Source organism: Cetorhinus maximus, chromosome 5 (assembly GCF_964194155.1).
Source record: "Cetorhinus maximus chromosome 5, sCetMax3.hap1.1, whole genome shotgun sequence".
Lineage (NCBI taxonomy): Eukaryota > Metazoa > Chordata > Chondrichthyes > Lamniformes > Cetorhinidae > Cetorhinus > Cetorhinus maximus.
This window is the reverse complement of record NC_135883.1, coordinates 28,131,944-28,153,331: the sequence shown is the minus strand read 5'-3', so window position 1 is coordinate 28,153,331 and position 21,388 is coordinate 28,131,944. Positions and strand designations below refer to the sequence as shown.

Genomic DNA, 21,388 nt, shown 5'->3' with positions numbered 1-21,388 from the left:
TCTGAATGTGAATGTTTCTCCTAGAGGAATGCTTTGCAGCTCTTTGGTACCAGGTGATGCTGCATTGCTTGCAGTGTCCACAGAAAAGTTTTTTAAAAACATAAATAGTACAACGCACTTATTCCCATCCTGGCTAAGTTCAGGTCCTCCTTCTACTTCTGAACTAACCACATGGAGATGTTGGGGGTGGGCGGGGGAATGCTATGGGAATTCCTCTCTCTAAATATTTAGGTCCCAAAGACTGGCGATTCATAGCAAACAGCATGTCCCAGCTGCTGTTCACAACAGGGAAGGTTCAGACCGTACCCAACCAGCCCATGCTTGCAAAACTCAAAACACAGCGTCTAACGTTAGATGTGATTCTGCGATTGGACAATATTTGCTAAATAATCCTCAGTGTGCTAAGAATTATGCTGACAACCAATTTAAGATTGTCAGTCGTGTTCGCAGTTCCGTGTACTGGATGCTACATCTATTAATACAAAGGGCCCTGCCCTTTGGACACAGAAGGAACAAGTACACACATTGTGCCTATTTCAGCTAAATGAAATAAGTGACAGCCATTCGCTGACGCATTTCTCAGTGTAATGCCTTCATCAATCAGGATCAAGCTGCCTGGTTTAAATTTCAAACAATGTTTGGCAGTTAACTGTCAGTCACCAACATTGGTGCATTCTCCATGGCGACGCCGCTACCCATCAGAGTCCACTTGCCAACTAATCGGCACTCTTCACATATAGCATAAATTATTGTTTCCCCCCCCTTATATTGGTAGATTTGCGAAGTGTCCTGATGAGTGCAAGATGAAAAGCTTCACCATGTCTCTCTTTACAGCAATACTCAAGTTCTGTACTACCACATGACTATAAATATTTATCTGTGTATATACTAAAGACCGAGGCATGAGTACAGGGAGCATTATTTCAACATTTGCCAATGAACAAACCTTGGAAATGTAGTAAACAGTGAAAATGAAAGTAGCAGACTTTAGGAGAACAGATTGGAGAAATGGGCAGATGCATGGCAGATGAAATTTAATGCAGAGAAGTATGAACTGATACATTTTGTAGGAAGAATGGAGGGAGGCGAAGTTAAACGGTACAGTTTTAAAAGGGTGCAAGTGCAGTTATCTGGGAGTTCACAGACAGAAATCTTGTAAGGTGGCAGGAAGGATCTTGAAGAGAGTGCAAGAGATGATGGCGCCAGGGATGAGGGACTTCGGTTATATGGAAAGACTGGAGCAATTGAGATTATTCTGCTTAGCGCAGAGAAAATTGAGAGATTTAATAAAGGTGTTCAAAATTATGAGGAATTTTGATAGAGTAGAGAAGGAGAAACAGTTTCTACTTGCAGGAGGGTCAGTAACCAGAGTGCACGAATTTAAGATAATTGGCAAAAGAGCCAGGTGGAGATGATGAGCATAATCTTTACATAGTGGGTTGTTATGACCCAGGATGTGCTGCATAAAAGGGGAGCAATCTGTAGTATAACGCAGTTGTATAGATACTTGGAAAGGAAAATTTTGCAGGGCTATGAGGAAAGAGCAGGGGAGTGAGCAATGTTCCCTCTAATTTTTTTTTCCATCCATACATGGAATGAATTTTATTATGTGCACCAGTATCAAGGTGATGTGTGCCACCAGTAGAAACGAAAAAACCCATATCTAATATATATTTTTAAGAAGTTACCATAGGTATGGAAGAAGAAAGAAAGCCACCCCAGCCGTTGACATAGTTACATGCTAGTCCACAAATGACCAGATTTACTGAATTCAATTTTAAAGATACCACGGTGGCATTTGAACTCAAGGCCTCTCAGTTTTAGTTTCGGTACCATAATACCACCACCATACATGAGTTTTATATTGTAACTTGCATTTTAGTCATTTAACAGACAAAAAGTTGAATTTGGTAGCGATGGCTCAAGACATGGATCTTTTGTTTCAATTTGGCAAGCCCAAAATGGGGAGAGCTGAGGAGGGTGTGCCTTTTGAATTGATAGAAAATGTGGATAATGCAACTTTTATTTTTTCAGCTTATTGAGTGTTTTCTTTACTTAAAACTGCTATGAATAGTAAGGAAAATAGCTCGGTGATTTCTTCACGTCAACAAACATAATTGGGCAGAGGTAAAGTGTTTGCCTGAATTTGGAGGGAGGTCGGCTCTTATGAACTGGAAGGTGAAGGTCAGAGAGACGGTGTCCCTGTAAATTGAAAGGGGGAAACTACAGCTGGGAACTGGGGAATAGAGTGTTGTGCTGAAGAGAGAATGGAATTTCAGGAGGGAGAATGATTGTTGAGAGAGTCTTTGGGGAAGTGGTACCATTTATTCCACCAACAGAATTTTTTAGATTTAAAAATCTGTGAATTGTGGAGTAATAAACTGATTCACCATTTTTAAAGTAAATTGTCTCTCTCAATGTATACAGAAGTGAATTGAACTGGGGAGAGGTGGCATTTGGAAGTATACACAATTTAACATGTCCCATGAGATAATGTCACAAGAACCTTTGCATTATTATTTGGGTATCTGGGCTGGGAATCCAAAACTTTTCACACGCTCCCTAGAAATGCCCTTGTGGTTTTAAAATGTCAAATGTCTTTGGAATTTATCTTTAATGATTCTATCAAAGCAGCTGCAGCAGAATGACCAGATCAGTGGTATCACCTGGCCCAAAAATCCTCTTACTATCTCTTAATAACTCTTTCAGCTTACTTGCTGCTCGCTGTTTCCTGCCTCTCCCGGCTAGCCGCCACTCGCCACTTCTTTCCCCGATCTCCCGTTCGCCACCTTCCTCCCACTCGTTACTTCCGTCCCTGACCCTCCTGCTCGCCGCTTCCCTTCCTGATCTTCCTGCTTGCCTCTGCCGCTGCCCTCCCCGATCCTTACACTTGCTGCCGACTCTCATGCTCGCTGTCACCCTCCTCAACGCTACTGCTCGCCAGTCCTCCTGCTGCCCCACCCGCTCACCACCACCCCTCCCTCGCCTGAACCCTTGCTGTAAGCGAGGGCTCAGGAGAGTGATGGAGAGATGGAGTAAGTGAATGAGGATGCAAGAGGTGGGGTCGGGGAGAGAAGCAGTGAGCAGGAGAGACCGTGAGCGGAAGGGGCCACAGGAAAGACAAGTGGTGAGTGAAGCCCGAAGCTGACACAAGTGAATTTCAGCTGTTAATTCCACCTGATTAATCATGTTAGGCTTGGCTCTCGTCTGTTAATTTCCTGTCGGGGGAGTCTACCAGTTCTTTGCTCATGGGCTAGGGTGGTAGTAAACCTCATTTAACCATCAGGATGTGCACGGTTGTAATAATTAGGTGCGTGGACTTGACGGAATTCTGCGCAGGCACGCAGCTTAGACGGAACACTGGAGTCAAACTAATTAGTTCTTTCAGAGAGTGAGTACAGACACATTGGATTGGATAGATATAATTCTATGAAATCACAATTTGTTTTAAAAAGAACGAACGCCTTGATTTTTTGGTCTGTTATTCTAGATTTCAGAAAAATATGAAGTACCCCTTGAGAAAATTGTAAAAGTCTACAAGAAATGCAAGAAGGGGTGAGTAAATACTAACTTGCAGTTGGCATTGATGATATGGCGAAAGTCATCCTGTAATAAGTTAATAACAAATATATCTGCTTTTCCCTATTACAGCTTCCATTCTCAATCTGTTGAATCAGAGAGCTGCACACTTGATTGCACCTAATACAAGTTTGCCTAGACCTTCATTCTTAGGCTTGACCATGTTAAAAACTACAATTCCTCCCTTATCACCAAATGCTGTTACTCCAGGGTTGTCCTGGAGGGGAGGAGACAACCTAGTGCTCCTTTTCTCCATGATGAACTGCCTCACCAAACCCCACTACTTTTACCTTCACCTCCAAATATGAAATGCTTGTGGATCTTTCTAACATAAAGGCAACACTGCAGATTGTCTCAAATTCTTCTATCCTCCTGCCTCACCACTCCTAACATTGCTTAGCTTCTCTTGTTCCTGCCCTGTTGTTGAGCCAATCTCCCTCTGTCTATGTTCTCCAAGTCACCTCTTCTATGAAATGCATGCTTCTTTCCTGGATTCTCTCCTCACCCCAACTCCTGATCAATCAATTTAGCTTTAATGGCTCCCATCTCTGCTGACATTATTAATAGCACCCTTTTTCTCAGGTGTTAACTCTGTCCCTTCCCTCTCTTTAGAAGCCCTCTGTGAATCATCTGTGCTCCTCAACAACAGTTCAATCCCTAACTTCCCTCACATCCATAAGGTCCTTGAACATTTCAACACTTTCCAGTTCCATCCCCACCTCTCTCTCAAATTCTTGTACAAATTCTTCTAATTCAGTTTTTGCCTGTGCTCATAGCCCTAGGACAACTCTGGTCGAAGTTACAACTGGAATCCGCTGTATGTGTTGTGGATGCCCACAATGTTCTATTCCATTACTTCTCCTGTTATCCTGGTCCATGAGGTTTCCCATGTAGTTTTGCTCCTCCTGTCTCAATGAAGCTGGGGAATCTCCAGTAATGGAATTTATTTCAGCCTCTGCATAGCCACCTTTTGAAGATCCCCCCAAGTATCTGACCCTTTTTTTCATCCATGTGGTGGTTCTTGGTGATATCCGTGAACAGAGATTATGTTGTTGACGCTCAGCTCTTCCTCACCACTGATTTCCTTCACCTCAAAACATATCTGTGTTGTCTGATGAGTCAAAACTTCTTCCAACTGAACACCAAGAGCAAAACCATTGTTTTTAGCCCCCACCATCAACTCTGCACTTCTTCCATTAATTCCATTCCATTGACTCCATTCCCCTCCCCAGTCACTCACTCATGCTGTATGAAACCTTAACATCCTGTTTCAATCACACTTGAGTTACAAGCCCTAATTCATGATCATGACTACTGACTTCCATCTCTGCAACACTACCTGGCTTCACCCTCACCACACTGAAACTCTTAACCACATTTTTTTCATCTATAAACTCAATTTCTGAAATACCGTTCTTGCTGTCCCCTCATCCTTCACTTTACATAAGCTCTTAAAAACTCACCTGTCCTGCTTTAAATTCCACTCATCCATCCTCCCTGACTTTGCTGATGTGTCACAATGGCTTAAAGCATTGCCTTTAAAATATTTGCATCCTTCAGTCCTCCAGTTGAATCCTATTTTATACTGCCCTCTTCCCTTCATGCCATCAAGGCCAAAGGCTTCAGCTACCAGGGCTGTTCTGTCCCAAATTCACACCCATAATCCCGCCAGCCTTTTTTTCCCACCTTTAATAGCCTAAAATCTATGTCTTTAAATCTTAAATTATGTCTTTAAAGCTTTCAGTCACTTCCTACTCTGACCCACCATAGCTTAACAGCCATTCTTTTTTTCCACCTCTTCTAATGGACCTTTGGGGGTTTTCTGCTTTAAAGATGTTCTGAATGCAAGTTATTGGTGATGACTTTTATTTACATCCAATTTAGGCACAGGTGTAGGTCATTCAGCCCCTCAAACTTCTTCACCCATTTAATTAGGTTGATTTGTGCCTCAACTCCATTTACTCGCCTTTGATGAAACTCTTTCGAGTTATCAACAGTAACAGATTGCAACTCTTTCGAGTACAATCACAGTTCTAGGTTTCAGGAGTGGGCCATGAACCCACAACCCTCTGATTCAAAGGCGAGGGTGCTATGAACTGAGCCACAGCTGACACCTCCTCGCCTTTGATGAAGGGTCCTTTAATACCCTCACCTAACAAAAATTTGCTGATCTCAGTCTTGAAAACTTTAATTGTTTAGTTTTTATTGTTCCATTACTTTTCGCTTGCCTTCCCTTTAATGTGCATGGAGGATTTTAAGATGTTTTCTGCCTTATCAATAAAACTGCTTTGCTTTATTTCCGCAGTCCTAGACCAACAATGTCAATCTGCTTTTAACCTCCCCAGGGATCGAATCTGGTTCTTTAAAAATCTATTTTGTATACTTGGTGCATCCTCTGCATATTTTGTTGATGTCACTTTGGTCAATGCACTTCTTAAGTTGCCTCTACAAATTTTTGTGATTACACTGTCTGACCCTACTTCCTCCTTTATGCATACCTGCTGTGTTTAAATGAAGATTCATCACATAGTAATTCATTCTTCCTCAAGTGTGGAATGTTTTGCCTCCTTTTAGTCCTTCCTCCTTCTAACATTCTTCTAGCTTTCAAAGCCCATGCTTGGTGTCACTTGATACAAATGAATTCATCTAGCTCTCTTTTCCACCTTAGTGGTCCTGCAGTAAAGCATCTGGGACCTTTCTGATCATATTGCCATTTAAAATCTGAAAGTGTTAAAGTAGCATAAGAATGTATCAGCTTTTTTAAACATGAAAAGGCATATATTGACATGCTCTCATTCTGTTGCTAGCATCTTGGTGAATATGGACGATAATATAGTGAAGCACTATTCTAATGAAGACACATTCCAACTAAGCATCGACGAAATTGCAGGATCCTACAAGCTCACTCTTGCTGAAATATGAAGAGAATTGACTAGTAGTTATTTTATAGCTCATTCTGTCTTATGCATTTATTGGTCAGGCTAATGCCACATGTACAATGTGAGAACAGAGGAATAGAGGGAAAATGTGCAACGTGAAAATGTGATATATACCAGACATACCATGTAAGTCGATACCAACCTCCAAAGTGAAAGTGTGTAATACCCCAGCAAGCGTTATTTGTAATCATAATCACCTTAAGGTAAGCCATCACAATAAAGTAACAGCTAATTGCCCCCGTACAATGACCCTTGGGCTTCCACCATATTTCCTCCAGTCCTTTTTCTATTCATTCTCTATTCCTCAATTAAATTCTTCACCACTGATGTGGTGAATGATACATTGATGTAAACAAAACCTAAAACAAAATGCATAAAGTATCTCGATATATGTTAACCAAAGAACATTTGCAATAAAAACCAGTGCCCTTGTTAGATTTGTATATATTATATATAGAATAAAAAGTGCATAGCAGTGTCTTTCAAAGATGGAGCGCATCTTGCGGTTCAGATGATGACAATTGAACGCCTTGGTGTGTTACCGCCTTGTAAAAGATGCCTCAGTAATTGAGTATCTTATATTTTTATTATGGAAGGTAAATACTGTTTTGTCTCAATTCATGTCTTAAGTTCAGATTTTAGAAATTTAAATGTTACATTTTATAACTTAATCAGCTGCAGGAGTTAACATTTGAGACAGAGCACTTGAAGAATGTTCTTTGTTTCACTTTCACACAAATGGTGGTAAGACTCCTTTCCATAGGTGTTGGACTGCCTTGACTACAGGAAAATGCAGTGAATGGCTTAAAAAAAAAAGCCATAGAATTCAAGCCATGTTTTTGTGTATATTAAGTGCAATATATTATCACAGAAATATATAACTTTGTACTACCTTTTATCATTGTCATTTACAAAAAAAAAAGGTTTACTAAGGATGAGGGTCTGGGTCTTTAAGTTTTACAAATAAACTGTATTGTTTAATTTTATTTAATGAAAAACCTCAACTGTGTTTCTAAATGTTTACGATGGAATTTTTTTTTAGAAAAACAGTTAAGGCCAATTTTAATTTTTTTGGGTTTCCTGGGCAAATGTAAATCGTCATTAAGCCTGCAGTTTTCTTTTCCAGTAATCTTCCAATTTGAGGTCAGGTTAGTGTTTGTTTCAAACGAGTAGTCTGCTCTGACTATTCACCCTCTGACAGCGATTAGCAATATAATAGGTCACTGCTATCATAAATAAAGTTATAATATAATAAAGACAGAAAATGCTGGAAAAACTAAGCAGGTCTAGCAGCCCCTGTGTAGAGAGAGAAACGGAGTTAACGTTTCAAGTCTGAATGACTACTTCAGACTCAAAACGTTAACTCTGTTTCTCACTCTACAGTTGTTGCCAGACCTGATGAGTTTTTCCAGCATTTTCTGTTTTTATTTCAGATTTCCAGCATCCGCAGCATTTTGCTTTTATCATAAATTAAGTTAGCCCATAATGGAGTAATTATAGAACTGTTAACATTAATTTGTTAACACTAGTTTTGCACAATATACTAGAAGTTAAGTATAAACTATATTTTACGGCATCCTTGCCATATGAAGAACTGTATTGTTCTTCTAAATTGAAGCATGCATGCATTGAAGGGTTACAGTATGTCAATAGCCTGTGGCAGATGATTTGATTTGGAATCCTAGAACCAAAGATTTCAATAACTATCAACAATTTCAAAACTTGCTAATACAGTTTTATGGCACATCTTTTTCTCGCCACATTGTAAATTTGTTGTGCTCATGTTACAGGCAGAGTTGCACAACTGTACATGATGGCTGAGATATCCAAACATCTGCCGCAGTCTGTTTATAGGACACCGCTGAATGGCTTTTATCTCAATCCGCATTTTAAATAAATAATTAGTGCTTTTAAAATTTCAGTGCCCCTAGGGGCACGTTTTGGGTGACTGCTTACTGAAGAAACCACATACTGTGGCAGGGTCACACTGGTTACTGCATCTCACCTGCCCCATGAATAAGCAGAAGAATTACTCCTATTGGCCCTAGTGGATTGGGGCCAAATTATCTTGTATTTTCACGCATCCAGAAACGCCCAAAGGAATCCGCAACTGATATTTGGTGGCTGACACTGCCATTGATGATACTCATGCTGACTGAAAAGATAGGCATGCCGGAACTCCCGTCACTGGGGGTCCTTGGCTTTTCCATTCCTGCACTCACTGATCTTGCAAAGGCTGGACAGAAAATCCCTGATGTAAAACCAGGTTCCAGCGGCTCTAGGTCCTGGCCCAATTTGTGGCCCTTTCAACACACTCTTGTTATAGTCATAGTAAAAATGGGTGCAGCTTATGGTCCCAAGTTTTATCCCTGGTCTGGGCCAAGTTAGCTGATTTCAGTCACAATTGAGGGATATGACACATGGATGCAGCCCCCATAGTTCAAGAAGGGAAAGAAATCAGCCAGAGCTGTCATTTGAAATTGTGCTAAAGCACTGCCTGCTGGACATGTATGGGCATTAGGTAGGGGGAGATGGGTTCAACTGTGACTGTCCCCATGGTCAAATGTCATGCTGATATTCCATTGCCTGGAAGAGTGACCACGTGGCTAAAGTAGCAATCTTTACTCATTGGCCTAGATCCAATATTTGATTTTTAGAAGAGGAAAACATTGGACGGAAAAAAATAATTGCTATGCCAGGCATGATTGCGTAACAAAAACAGAATTACCTGGAAAAACTCTGCAGGTCTGGCAACATCGGTGGAGAAGAAATCAGTTAACGTTTCGAGTCTTCATGACCCTTCGGCAGAACTGAGTATAGTTAGGAGAAAGGTGAAATATAAGCTATATACCAGCTTATATTTCACCTTTCTCCTAACTATACTCAGTTCTGCCGAAGGGTCATGAAGACTCGAAACGTTAACTGATTTCTTCTCCACCGATGCTGCCAGACCTGCTGAGTTTTTCCAGGTAATTCTGTTTTTGTTTTGGATTTCCAGCATCCGCGGTAGCTTTTAGCTTTTTCTTTTTATGATTGCGTAACATTTTGACAAACCCTTTGGCAAAACAAATTTGGATGGGTAGAGATATGATTGTGCTGCCTATAAAAATGATTTATTTTAAAACTATACTATTATTATAGCAACAATTTATTCCTAATCAAACCTCATCTTGGTGATCACAGCAGAAGGATACTGAAATATTTTGGCAAAAGAATTCCCCTACTACCAAATGTTTTTGTTAGCACTCTGTTGTAGAGAATTAACAAAAAAGACATTCTTTGACATTCATCAAAGTGTGAATCAAACGAAAGGAAACAAGTAAATTAAAACTGAAGAGCAATGTCTGGCAAATAAGGGCCTGGCCTTTAATTGCTAAGGAAAAGAATTATTGCAGTTTTATTCAATTATGTAAAAAAGAATGACACTTCTCTATATGTATATTTTTGGTAAGAGGTCATGTTACAATTGAATATCATTAACACCTGAATATCCTATAGTTTTCCAAATTTTTTTAAGAAGAAAATGGAAATGGGCTTATTCACAACTTTTTATTATATTATTGAAGTGTTTTTGATTTTTTGTGATATGAATTTGAAAATATGTATTCAAACTTTATTGTATACCAAAGGGAATAAATTTTATATGGACATTTCTACACTGAGTCACGCAGTTAATGATAGATTTTTACATGGTTTAAATACAAACTAGTGAACAGTGGATGATTCTGTGATGTCAAACGAAATAGGTCCCTGATCATCAACATAATTATGCCAGTTTTGTGCTGACATACTGCAAATCACCTTTGTATCATCCTTGCACATAACATCTTGGGAGCAACCTACAGGAAATGAAATGGAAACCATTTACAATCCATCCTTAAAACATTGTCTTCAAAGAGACCTAAAGCCATAAGACATTTTGGGGCAGCTTTTCCTCTTTTGACCATAAGTAATCCTGTGAAGAATGTGTACTAGGAAGGATCCCACAACGTAATAGCACCCACGGTAGATAAATAAGCAAACTTATCAGAACAGATGATCTGGTCATTATCACATCGCTGTTTTTAATTGCTAATTAAAGTGGGATTAGAAAGGGCACCTAGGTGTCCTTGGGCTGGCATGCACAAGATGGGCCAAATGGCCTCCTGTGCTGTAACTTTTCTATGGTTCTATGCCTGAGAGATCTTGCTGGGTGCAAATTGGCTGCTGTGCTTCCTACATTTTATCAAGTGACTCCACTTCAAAAGTGCCTCATTGACATTAAAGTTCTTTGGATGACCTGAGGTTGTCAAAGGCACTATATAAATTTAAATCTTTATTTCTGATATAGAGTTCACAACACACTTTGGTGAAGTCATAGCAGCAAAGCACAAGCAACTCTGAAGAAATGCCTGGCCATAGCGTTTCAAATGCGAAATGCCCTGAAAATGCCAGTAAATTAAGGTTTATAATACTTTGGGCTTTATAAGAGAGGATCATAGAATACAAGAGCAAAGAAGTGATAAATTTATACGCATTAATAGCCAGGCCCTAGCTTGAGTACAGTGTGCAGTTTGGGGAACTCCATTATAGAAAAGACATTGAAATCATAGGAAGTGTAAAGTGTAGCTTCATCAGGATAATGCTAATTATAGTTACGAGGAGAAATTTGAGACATTGGGACTAATTCCACTAGAGAAGGTTAAAAGGAAATCTTTTAGGTTTTAAAAATTATTTGGGATTCTGATGGGGTGAATAGGGAAAGATTATATCCCCTGATTTTTTTTCCATTCATTTACGGGATGTGGGCTTCACTGGCTGGGCCAGCATATATTGCCCATCCCTAGTTGCCCTTGAGAAGGTTAATGGTAACAAGCTGCCTTGTTGAACCACTGGAGTCCATGTGGTTTAGGTACACCCACCGTGCTGTTAGGGAGGGAGTTCCAGGATTTTGATCCAGCAATAGTGAAGGAGCAGTGATATATTTCCAAGTCAGGATGGTGAGTGACTTGGAGGGGAACTTCCAGGTGTTAGTGTGCCCATCTATCTGCTGCCCTTGTCCTTCCAGATGGTAGTGGTCGTGGGTTTGGAAAGTGCTGCCTGAGGAGCCTTGGAAAATTCCTTTAGTGCATCTTGTAGATGGTGTACACTGCTGCTACTGTACGTCGGTGGTGGAGGGAGTGAATGTTTGTGGAGGGGGCGCTAATCAAGTGGGCTGCTTTGTCCTGGATGGTGTCAAATTTCTTGAGTGTTGCAGGAGCTGCACTAATCCAGGCAAGTGGGGAGTATTACATCACACTCCTGACCAGTGCCTTGTAGACAGTGGACAGGCTTTGGGGAGTCAGGAGGTGAGTTACTTGTCACAGGATTCCTAGCCTCTGACCTACTCTTGTAGCCACAGTGTTTATATGGCTAGTCCAGTTCAGTTTCTGGTCAATGGTAACTCCCAGGATGATGATTGTGGGGATTCAGTGATGGTAATGCCATTGAACATCAAAGGGCAATGGTTGGATTCTCTCTTGTTGGAGCTTGTCATTGCTTGGCATTTGTGTGGCCTGAATGTTATTTGCCACTTGTCAGCCCAAGCCTGAATATTGTCCAGGTCTTGCTGCATTTGGATGTGGACTGCTTCAGTATCTGAGGAGTCATGAATGATGCTGAACATTGTGCAATCATCAGTGAACATCCCCACTCTGACCTTATGATAGAAGGTCATTGATAAAGCAGCTGAAGATGCTTGGGCCTAGAACACTACCCTGAGGAATTCCTGCAGTGATGTCCTGGAGCTGAGATGACTGACCTCCAACAACCACAACCATTTTCCTTTGTGCTAGGTATGACTAGCCAATGGAGAGTTTTCCCCCTGTTTCCCATTGACTCCAGTTTGCTAGAGCTCCTTGATGCTACACTCGGTCAAATGCAGCCTTGATATCAAGGGCAGTCACTCTCGCCTCACCCCGGGAGTTCAGCTCTTTTATCCATGTTTGAACCAAGGCTGTAATGAAATCAGGAGCAGAGTGGCCCTGGCGGAAGCCAAACTGGGCATCAGTGAACAGGTTATTGCTAAGCAAGTGCCGCTTGATAGCTCTGTTGATGACCCCTTCCGTTACTTTACTGATGTTCGAGAGGAGACTGATGGGGCAGTAATTGACCGGGTTGGGTTTGTCCTGCTTTTTGTGTGCAGGACACACCTGGGCAATTTTACACATAGTTGCCAGGTAGATGCCGGTGTTGTAGTTGTACTAAAACAGGTTGGCTAGGGGCATGGTATGTTCTGAAGCACAAGTCTTCAGTACTATTGCCGGAATATTATCAGGGCCCAAAGCCTTTGCAGTATCCAGTGCCTTCAGCCATTTCTTGATATCACGTGGAGTGAATCAAATTGGCTGGAGGCTGGCATCTGTGATGCTGGGGACCTCTGGAGGAGACCAAGATGGATCATCCGCTCAGCACTTCTGGCTGAAGATTGTAGCAAATGCTTCAGCCTTATTTTTTGCACTGATGTGCTGGGCTCCCCCATCATTGAGGATGGGGATATTTGTGAAGCCTCCTCTTTCAGTGAGTTGTTTAATTGTCCACCACCATTCACAACTGGATGTGGCGGGACTGCAGAGCTTAGATCCGATCTGTTGGTTGTGGGATCGCTTAGCTCTGTCTATCACTTGCTGCTTATGCTGTTTGGCACGCAAGTAGTCCTGTGTTATTGTTTCACTAGGTTAATATATAATTTTTAGATATGCCTGGTGCTGCTCCTGGCATGCTCTCCTGCACTCTTCATTGAACCAAGGCTAATCCCCTGGCTTGATGTTAATGGTAGAGTGGGGGATATGCTGGGCTATGAGGTCACAGATTGTGTTCGAATTCAATTCTGCTGCTGCTGATGGCCCACAGTGCCTCATGGTTGCCCGGTCTTGAGTTGTTTGATCTGTTCGAAATCTATCCCATTTAGCATAGTGGTAGTGCCACACAACATGATGGAGGATATCTTCAATGTGAAGGTGGGACTTCGTCTCTGTGCGGTGTTCACTACTACCAATACTGTCGTGGACAAGTGCATCTGCAGCAGGCAGGTTGGTGAGGATTAGGACAAGTATGTTTTTCCCTCTTGTTGGTTCCCTCGCCACCTGCTGCAGATGCAGTCTAGCTGCTATGTCCTTTAGGACTCGGTCAGTTCGGTCAGTAGTGGTGCCATCGAGCCACCACTGATTGGGGAGTCAATAAAAAAAGTCACTTGGGGAGGGAAAATAGGAAAAATTTCTTCATGCAGAGGGCTGTTATAGACTGGACTACATTGCCAAGGGGAATACTTGAGGCTGAGGTTTTAGGGGAAATTGGATAAATATTTGAAGCAGAGGAAGATAGAGGGCTGTAAAGAGAGCATGAGGTAATGGGGTTAAATTTGGATTGTTTGACCAAAGAGGTTACAGATATGATGGGCTGAATGACCTGTGCTGTAAACCTTTGGTTCTAAGAGAATTATGGTTATCACCCTAGCTTCTGTCCCATTTATGATGGTTACCAGCACTGTGGGTTTTGACCCTCACCTCGATACTTCAGTTTAAAAACGTGGGCCATGTTTGTCCTCCTTCCGAGATAAGTTTTGTGCCTTTACTGGAACTGTTGAATCATTCTGTTTACAAATCCCCAAATTTGAATCTCGTGTTTGTGTTTTCCTGGCAATTTTTCCATTTGATGAGTCAGTGCTGGCTGTTCTATGTGTTTTTAACGATAGTCAAAGGTCGGTGTCTATCAAAGACAGCGTGACCTGTCTACAATACTAGCAGCAATTTGTCAAAACGATCTAGTAAAAATGGAGTCAACTAATGAACCACCTCTTGATATTACATTAACTCTAGCCTATGAATTTCTTTTATCTATTGACACTATGGTGCTTTCAAAGCTGTTACTGTAATGATGCAGCAAACTTACAACATAAGCTACATTGATTAATGTTACTTCTAAGTCATTGTGTATCTGATGCAATAAAAATGCTGAGCACATATTATCAATATATCATTCATATAATATGCAGTTCTTGATAGAGCCAAAATGTTCACCTATCACAAAAGCAAAACACTGGATGCTGGAACTCCTCAGCAGGTCCTGCAGCATCTTTGGAGAGAGAAACTAAGTTAACTGATAAGTTAGTGTTATGTCGTTAGTGTGAGACATGAATCCATTTTTATAGTCAGACTGCATCTGAATCTTATTGGCGAGTTACCCAAGCATTTTCCCATGATGCTGGGTAACTCACCAAATTGGAAAGGAAAATTTCAGGTAGGTCTAGAGCCTGTTTAAAGAATGCTTGCACTTCTTAATGTGAAGTGAGAACCATAGAATGATACAGAATAGGAGGAGACTATTTGGCCCGTTGTGCCATAGTGGCTGTCTGAGATGCAACATAAAGCTTTCATTTATGTGGGGCTTTATGCCACTTTTTGTACTACGGGTGAAACCCATCCTTCCAGGCATGACATCTTCTTTGTGATATCTGATAAGTGATTGACAGCAAACAATTTTCCCCAAAGTTATCTGCCTCAAATGTACAAATATATAGATTAGCTGGCCTATTGACCCTGCCCCTGACAATGGTATAAATTCCACACACCATGATCCATCCCCCCCAGCTCTACTTTCGCACAGCCACACAATCTCCTAGGAGAGAAAGAAAAACAATTTAGAATAGAAAGACTGGGAAATTCCTCACCAACTCACAAAAGCAATTAACCAAGCTCCAGAGGCCCATGGTTAATTGGTGAAACAATCGCCAGTGGCTACCTTATGTCGGCTTGCATGTCACTCTCAGGAACTGATCCCAATTCTTTTTGAATTCTTAAATCCACAGCCACACCAGAAAATTGTTCCTAAGTTTAATAATTCTCTGCAGAGAAGTGCCTCCTAACATCTAACCTAGTTCTAGACTTCTGTAACTTATAATGCAGACTGCTTGTCCTCCTCACGCTACTTTGGTCAAATAGCTTATCCATTTCAATCATACGAAATCCTTTCAGACCTCATTCAGATTGCCTTGGAGTCCATAATTTTCTGAAGTGTGTTTAGCTATCTAAAATTGTCTGTGCCAGTAGCTGACGGCCTTTAAACCAGGTAGTGAGAAAACAAGGGCCTAGAGATTTAGCCATGCAGTGCATATTGGGCACAAAATAGCCTTATAAAAAAATTAATTTACAGGATGTGGGTGTCACTAGCTAGGCCAGCATTTATTGCCCATCCCTAAATGCCTTTGAGAAGATGGTGGTGAGCTGTCTTCTTGAACTACTGCAGTTCATATGTTGTAGGCACACCTACTGTGTGCTAGAGAGGGAGTTCCAGGATTTTGACCCAGAGCCAGTGAAGGAACAGCGATATATTTTCAAGCCAGGATAGTGAGTGGCTTGTAGGAGAACTTCCAGGTGATGGTGTTCCCATGTGTCTGCTGCCCTTGTCCTTCTAGATGGTAGTGGCCGTGGGTCTGGAAAGTGCTGTCTAAAGAGCCTTGAAAAATTCCTTTAGTGCATCTTATAGATAGTGTACACTGCTGCTACTGTGCGCCGGTGGTGGAGGGAGTGAATGTTTGTGGATGTGTTGCCAAATCAAGCGGGCTGCTTTGTCCTGGATGGTGTTGAGCTTCTTGAGGGTTGTTGAAGCTGCACTCATCCAGGCAAGTGGGGAGTATTCCATCACACTCCTGACTTGAGCCTTGTGGATGGTGGACAAGCTTTGGGGAGTCAGGAGGTGAGTTACTCGTCATAGGATTCCTAGCCCCTGACCTGCTCTTGTAGCCACAGTATTTATATGGGTAGTCCAGTTCAGTTTCTAGTCAATGGTAAACCCCAGGATGTTGATAGTGTCTCAATATTGTTATGACCGATGCAGTTGATAAAGCTGAGTTATTTAAAAATCCCAGAGCAAAGCTTCAAACCTATAATTTTAAGTGGTATGTTTGAGATGCGACTCTAAGTTCAGGAATCAGACCACCAGTTCTCAAGGTTCTTTATTAAACTAAATGAAACATTTTATTAATTTACAGAGGTTAAAATATATATACACATGGCTACAAATTACGACTATCATAACTTTTAACAAATTCCCAAACTAATCTCCATTAAGGCAACAACAACCCATAGACTTAACCAAACACCAGGCAAAGCATTTTCACCTTATGAATTAAAATGAGGTTCTTTTCACTTTGATTCCTGTGGAGACAGTTGGAGGCTTACAGCTGCTTTTGATCTCACATTGCCTCTGCCCTACAGACACAAAAACTGCTGAAGTTAACTAGCACTGCTCATTGAATGTAAATTCTCATTGTATCATCAATCTCTTCTAACAATAAAACCCCTTTCATAGTACCAATTTTGTCAGTAATATAAACATTTGGCTTGGTATCTGCTACATAGGTGTCAGTTTTCACCCCAATTCTTGAATGTTCTATTCAAAAAATGCAAAAGCACGCTATCTCTCTTACATATCAAAGCACCCAGACTAGCTGGCTTTAATCCAATTAAGACACACCCACAGACTAAACCTCTATTTTAAAATAAAAATATTTTCCAATACATTATATACATTAACAGCTTCATGACAAAATGGATGAGCACCTCCCATTATGATGGTGAGTGTGTTTGCATTGAATTTAGGAGTTCATGGCAGGAACATTTAAAGGGAAATTATTCAATTTGGAGTCCTGCTCTTCTTGCAGTGATCATTTTCCATTTTAGAATGCTTTGGCCACATACTGACCTCATACAGCATAACATGCTGCTAATTATTAGGAAGGCCCCCTCATGGTGGCGTTTAAAGGGATCATGTGACACCTGCAGGTTAATCACTGGTTTTACATTTCAGGCTGTTTGTTGACACCTGAACTTTTTTGCTATGTTTGAGCACTCTGAAATGTTCACTTTGTCTAAACGGAGCAAGTCCTTGTTGGTATTTACTGTTATCTGCCTCAGAGATAGTTTGACTGTCAATACGGGTCTCAAATTCGCCAATAGGGGTCTCAAAGGCTCAGGTAAACAGGCAAGGGAGACCACACAGAACAGGAGCAGTTGCCAGAAGATGGAGGAAGGAACTCTGTTGGAGGCCATATCCACAGCAGGTACACAGGAGGAATGTCTCCCAAGTTGACTTTACTCAGGAAAGGGCAGGCAAGTGGTCAATTCCTACTGTCATGCCAGTATAGGCATGAAGATATGACACATTTTAAAATGGACTCAGCAGCTTCTAAGATGACTGGCAACATATCATATGACTTTGGCAATATAGGTTCCAGCGGATCTGAAAATCAAGCAAATACCTAATTAATATATGGACAATCACAGCCACTTGTGAAATTCACAAGTCCCTAGGTTTAGGATGACTGTCATCAGAACAGGACTATCACATATCAGCTGATTCACCTTTTTACTTTATCCTGGGCCATAAGAGACATTGAAACTCAGTGGGTGGAATCATCCCAGATTTGCACTAAGTGCGGTAATGGGCATGAAAAAAGTCATTTACCCACCAGCCGCAATGGTGGGTTTTTGTGCCAGATTGTCCCATTCCCGGTGCGTCCCACCTCATTAATACTGCATTTCCTGGCAAACACGCCTGATCGCTGGCGGGGTGGCCTTTGATTCGCCTGCTCCGCCATCACATCAGGCCTATAGTAATCCGGGTGCCATATTTAAAGGGTGCCCCTGCACAGAGCGAGCACTCTCTAAGGGATCGGAAGCTGCTGGAAAGTCATGGCTGCCAAAGGGAGGAAACAGGTTGCCCAAATTTAGCGACGCCTCCCTCGGGCACCTACTGGATGCAGTGGAGGCCCAAGTGAAGTCCTCTACCCCCCGCTTGGGGTGAAGACCAGCAGGCATGGTCACTAATCCAGCATGGGAGGCAGTTGCAGCGGTGTCCAGCACCAACACACAGCAAAAGAGGACAGTCACCCAGTGCTGAAAGAGGATGAATGATCTCTGTTCCGCCAGGCTAAGTCACTCTTCTCATCACTCTCAACTCACATACTCACAAACCCATCACACATCCACAGGGATCTCACTCAGGAATCTGATGACAACCTAATTGAAGACCTGTCACAGCGCTTACCCACATCCTCCACCAGCGCAGAGATACACATTTCGGTGGGATCTAGTTCGGGGTCACAATCTGATAAGCACATCACACTGTCTGATCCACAGCAGACGCAGGCAGGACTTCCCAGGAGTCTGGCATTCGGAGGCCTGGAGGCTGGAAACTTGTTGAGTCCGAATCAGATGATGAGATTCTGGACTCGGTCATGTCTCAGCAAAAGCAAGCTCAGGAACATCAGGAAGGGATGTCCACTGCACTCCTCAGATTGCAAAGTCACGATGGAGGAGTCTGTCTGCCTTCAATCTGAAGCGATGGCGGCGGCATGCCAATGCACCAAGATCAACATTGGTAGGATGGTGGCCGCCATAGAGACCTTGGTCCAGGACATCGGCCCTGCACAGCTGCGCGGGCTGAAATCCATCGCTAACGCTAACGCCATAGTTGACCTCCAGCAGTGTCAACACAAGAGGGGCACAGAGCAGCTCGATCTCACTCCAGCCTCCCTTGCTCCTAGAGGAGTCAGCCAGGGCCCCTCGGGCATCCACAGAAAAGAGGACACACAGGTGCACACCCCGGGGCCATCCACCCAGGTGACTCCGGGAGTGCCTGACTCATCTGAATCCCCTCTTCCTGTGACTCCAACAGCTCCAGCTGTGCAGGCCAAGGAGGGTGCCACTGCCACACAGCAGGATCCTGAAAGCAGGCCGGGGCCCTACAGGTCTCAGCCCTCCAAAGGACGTCAGCCAAGGTCATCACAGACAGGGCGCAGCAGTCAGCAGGCTGCCTCCACCTCCACTGTGGAAGTCGGGGGGGAACACCAAAACGTAGTGGCAGGGTTAGGAAGGTTAAGAAGATGTAACTCTTTTGAGTTATCAACAGTCACAGATTGTAACTCGAGTACATTCACAGTTCTTGGTTTCCGGGAGTGGGACATGAACCCACAACCTTCTGATTCAAAGGCGAGGGTGCTATGAACTGAGTCACAAAAAGTTGCACAGCCTGGGCACGGGTGTTAATCACTTGTATATACTATTCACTATTGTAAATAAACTCCCAAGAATGTCTCCCTGCCTTTGGCTCCTTGTTCTGATGAGCAGTGTTCGTGTCACTCAGATGTGATACCTTGTTTCCTTTACAAGATAAAGGCAGTTGCCTCAGTCCAGGGCCTATGCCTTGTGCAGTGTGTAACCTTCAGACCAAAGTGATGGTCCAGCCTCACACTCCCTGGACACACTAGTGATACCTGCAGCTCGCTGGTGCTGGTCATTGCTGCCAGGATGTAGTGGGCAGACATCACAGGGTTCAGTCATTCTCTATGTGTGCTCCCAATACCTTTGGGGTGGGGCTGATGCCCCCCCCCCCCCCCCCCCGCCATCTCTTCAGCATCTGTGACCAGTGTCTCTGCTCCTGAAGGGGTCAGGTGCTGAAGGCTGACAAAAGATCAGGTGCATTTCAAGTTTCACAGCTGCATCTCTATGTTATGACCCTGATCACACAGCGCAGTGAGCTGCCCTTAACCAGGCAGGAGTCAGACATTCACAGAGACTATGTGAAGATCTATGGAGTGTCCTCACTGCATGTCATCATCATCCTCCTGGAATCTAGCGACTATTATGGCATCCGCTGCGTCTCTATGACATGGGCCTGAGCACTGAGGGTATGTGCGCTGCCATCAGCCACACAGGAGTTAAATGTTCATAGATACAAGGTGAGGATGTCTGGACTGTCCTCACTGCATCTCATCACTTACCTCAATGAGTGCACCGGCCTTGTCTGGCCAGTGTGAAGGCCTCATCACCAGTGTCCTCACCTTTGAGGACCTCATCACCATCATCCCCTTCGACGTCCTCCTCATCAGAGGAAATGTGCAGCTCCTCCTCAGCTAGGTCCTCCCCCCGTTGCAGCGCCTGCAGCAAGTGACGATGAGGCACGACTCCCTCAGTATTGCAGTGCTCCACCAGGCCTGTTGAGGTACCGGAACCTCATTTTCAAAATGCCTATCGTTTATTCCACCAAAGTTTGGGTCACGGCATGACCCTTGTTGTACCGTCGCTCTGCTTCAGTCTGAGGCTGCCAAACGGACATCATCAGCCACATCCTCAGTGAGTGGCCCTTGTCCCCGAGGAGCCAACAATGTAGCCTCTCTCGACCCTGGAAGATGTTAGGGATCTGAGACCTGTTAAGGATGTAGGAGTCATGGGCACTCCCTGGGAATCATGCACAGATCTGCAGGAAGCATTTGCGGAGGTTGCACACCAGCTGAACATTCAGTGAGTGGAAGCCCTTGTGGTTGACGTAGTTGACTGCTTGTTGCCACGGAGATCTAAGCGCCAAGAAAGTGTAGTCACTGGCAACCTGCACCTGGGGCAAACCTGAGATCTGCACAAATCCCAGCGCTCTCGCTTCCTGGTTTTCCTGATCTTGGGTGAAACTCATGAAGTTCTGTGCCTTTGCGAAAATGATGTCCGTGACCTCCTGGATACACTTGTGTGTGGAGGCTTGCGAGATCCTGTACAAGCCACCTGTGGAGCCCTGAAAGGAGCCACTGTCGTAAAAATTGAGCCACGGTCACTTTCACAGCCACTGGCAGTGGATGCCCTGCAGGTCCCCATGGCACCAAATCCTGCAGCAGGTGGCATATGTCACTGACCAGTTTCCTAGACATGTGCAGACTTCAGCGACACTGGTTCTCGATCATCTGCAGGAATGACAAGTGTCATCTATAGACCCTGGGTCTAGCAAGGCGCCTACCAGTGATGGCTCTCTGTGGATCTTCAGCTGCATGTGCATTAGGCCCTGCCACTCCTTCATCTTGCGGGAGG

At 43.2% G+C, this 21,388-nt stretch overlaps 1 protein-coding gene across 4 annotated transcripts in view; it reads left to right on the top strand.

Annotated features, from left to right (window-relative positions):
• LOC144680539 (grainyhead-like protein 1 homolog) overlaps positions 1-10,171 on the top strand; it is a 104,490-nt gene extending 94,319 nt beyond the window's left edge. For 3 of the 4 annotated variants that reach the window (XM_078541626.1, XM_078541623.1, XM_078541624.1), the window contains 2 exons: positions 3,491-3,555; positions 6,387-10,171. In XM_078541626.1, coding sequence (XP_078397752.1) covers positions 3,491-3,555; positions 6,387-6,501 — 180 coding nt within the window. In that variant the 3' untranslated portion in view covers positions 6,502-10,171. Of the gene's footprint in view, positions 1-3,490; positions 3,560-6,386 lie in introns of those variants that run through there. The other variant, XM_078541625.1, reaches the window with a different exon arrangement.
• The last annotated feature ends 11,217 nt before the right edge of the window (positions 10,172-21,388 follow it).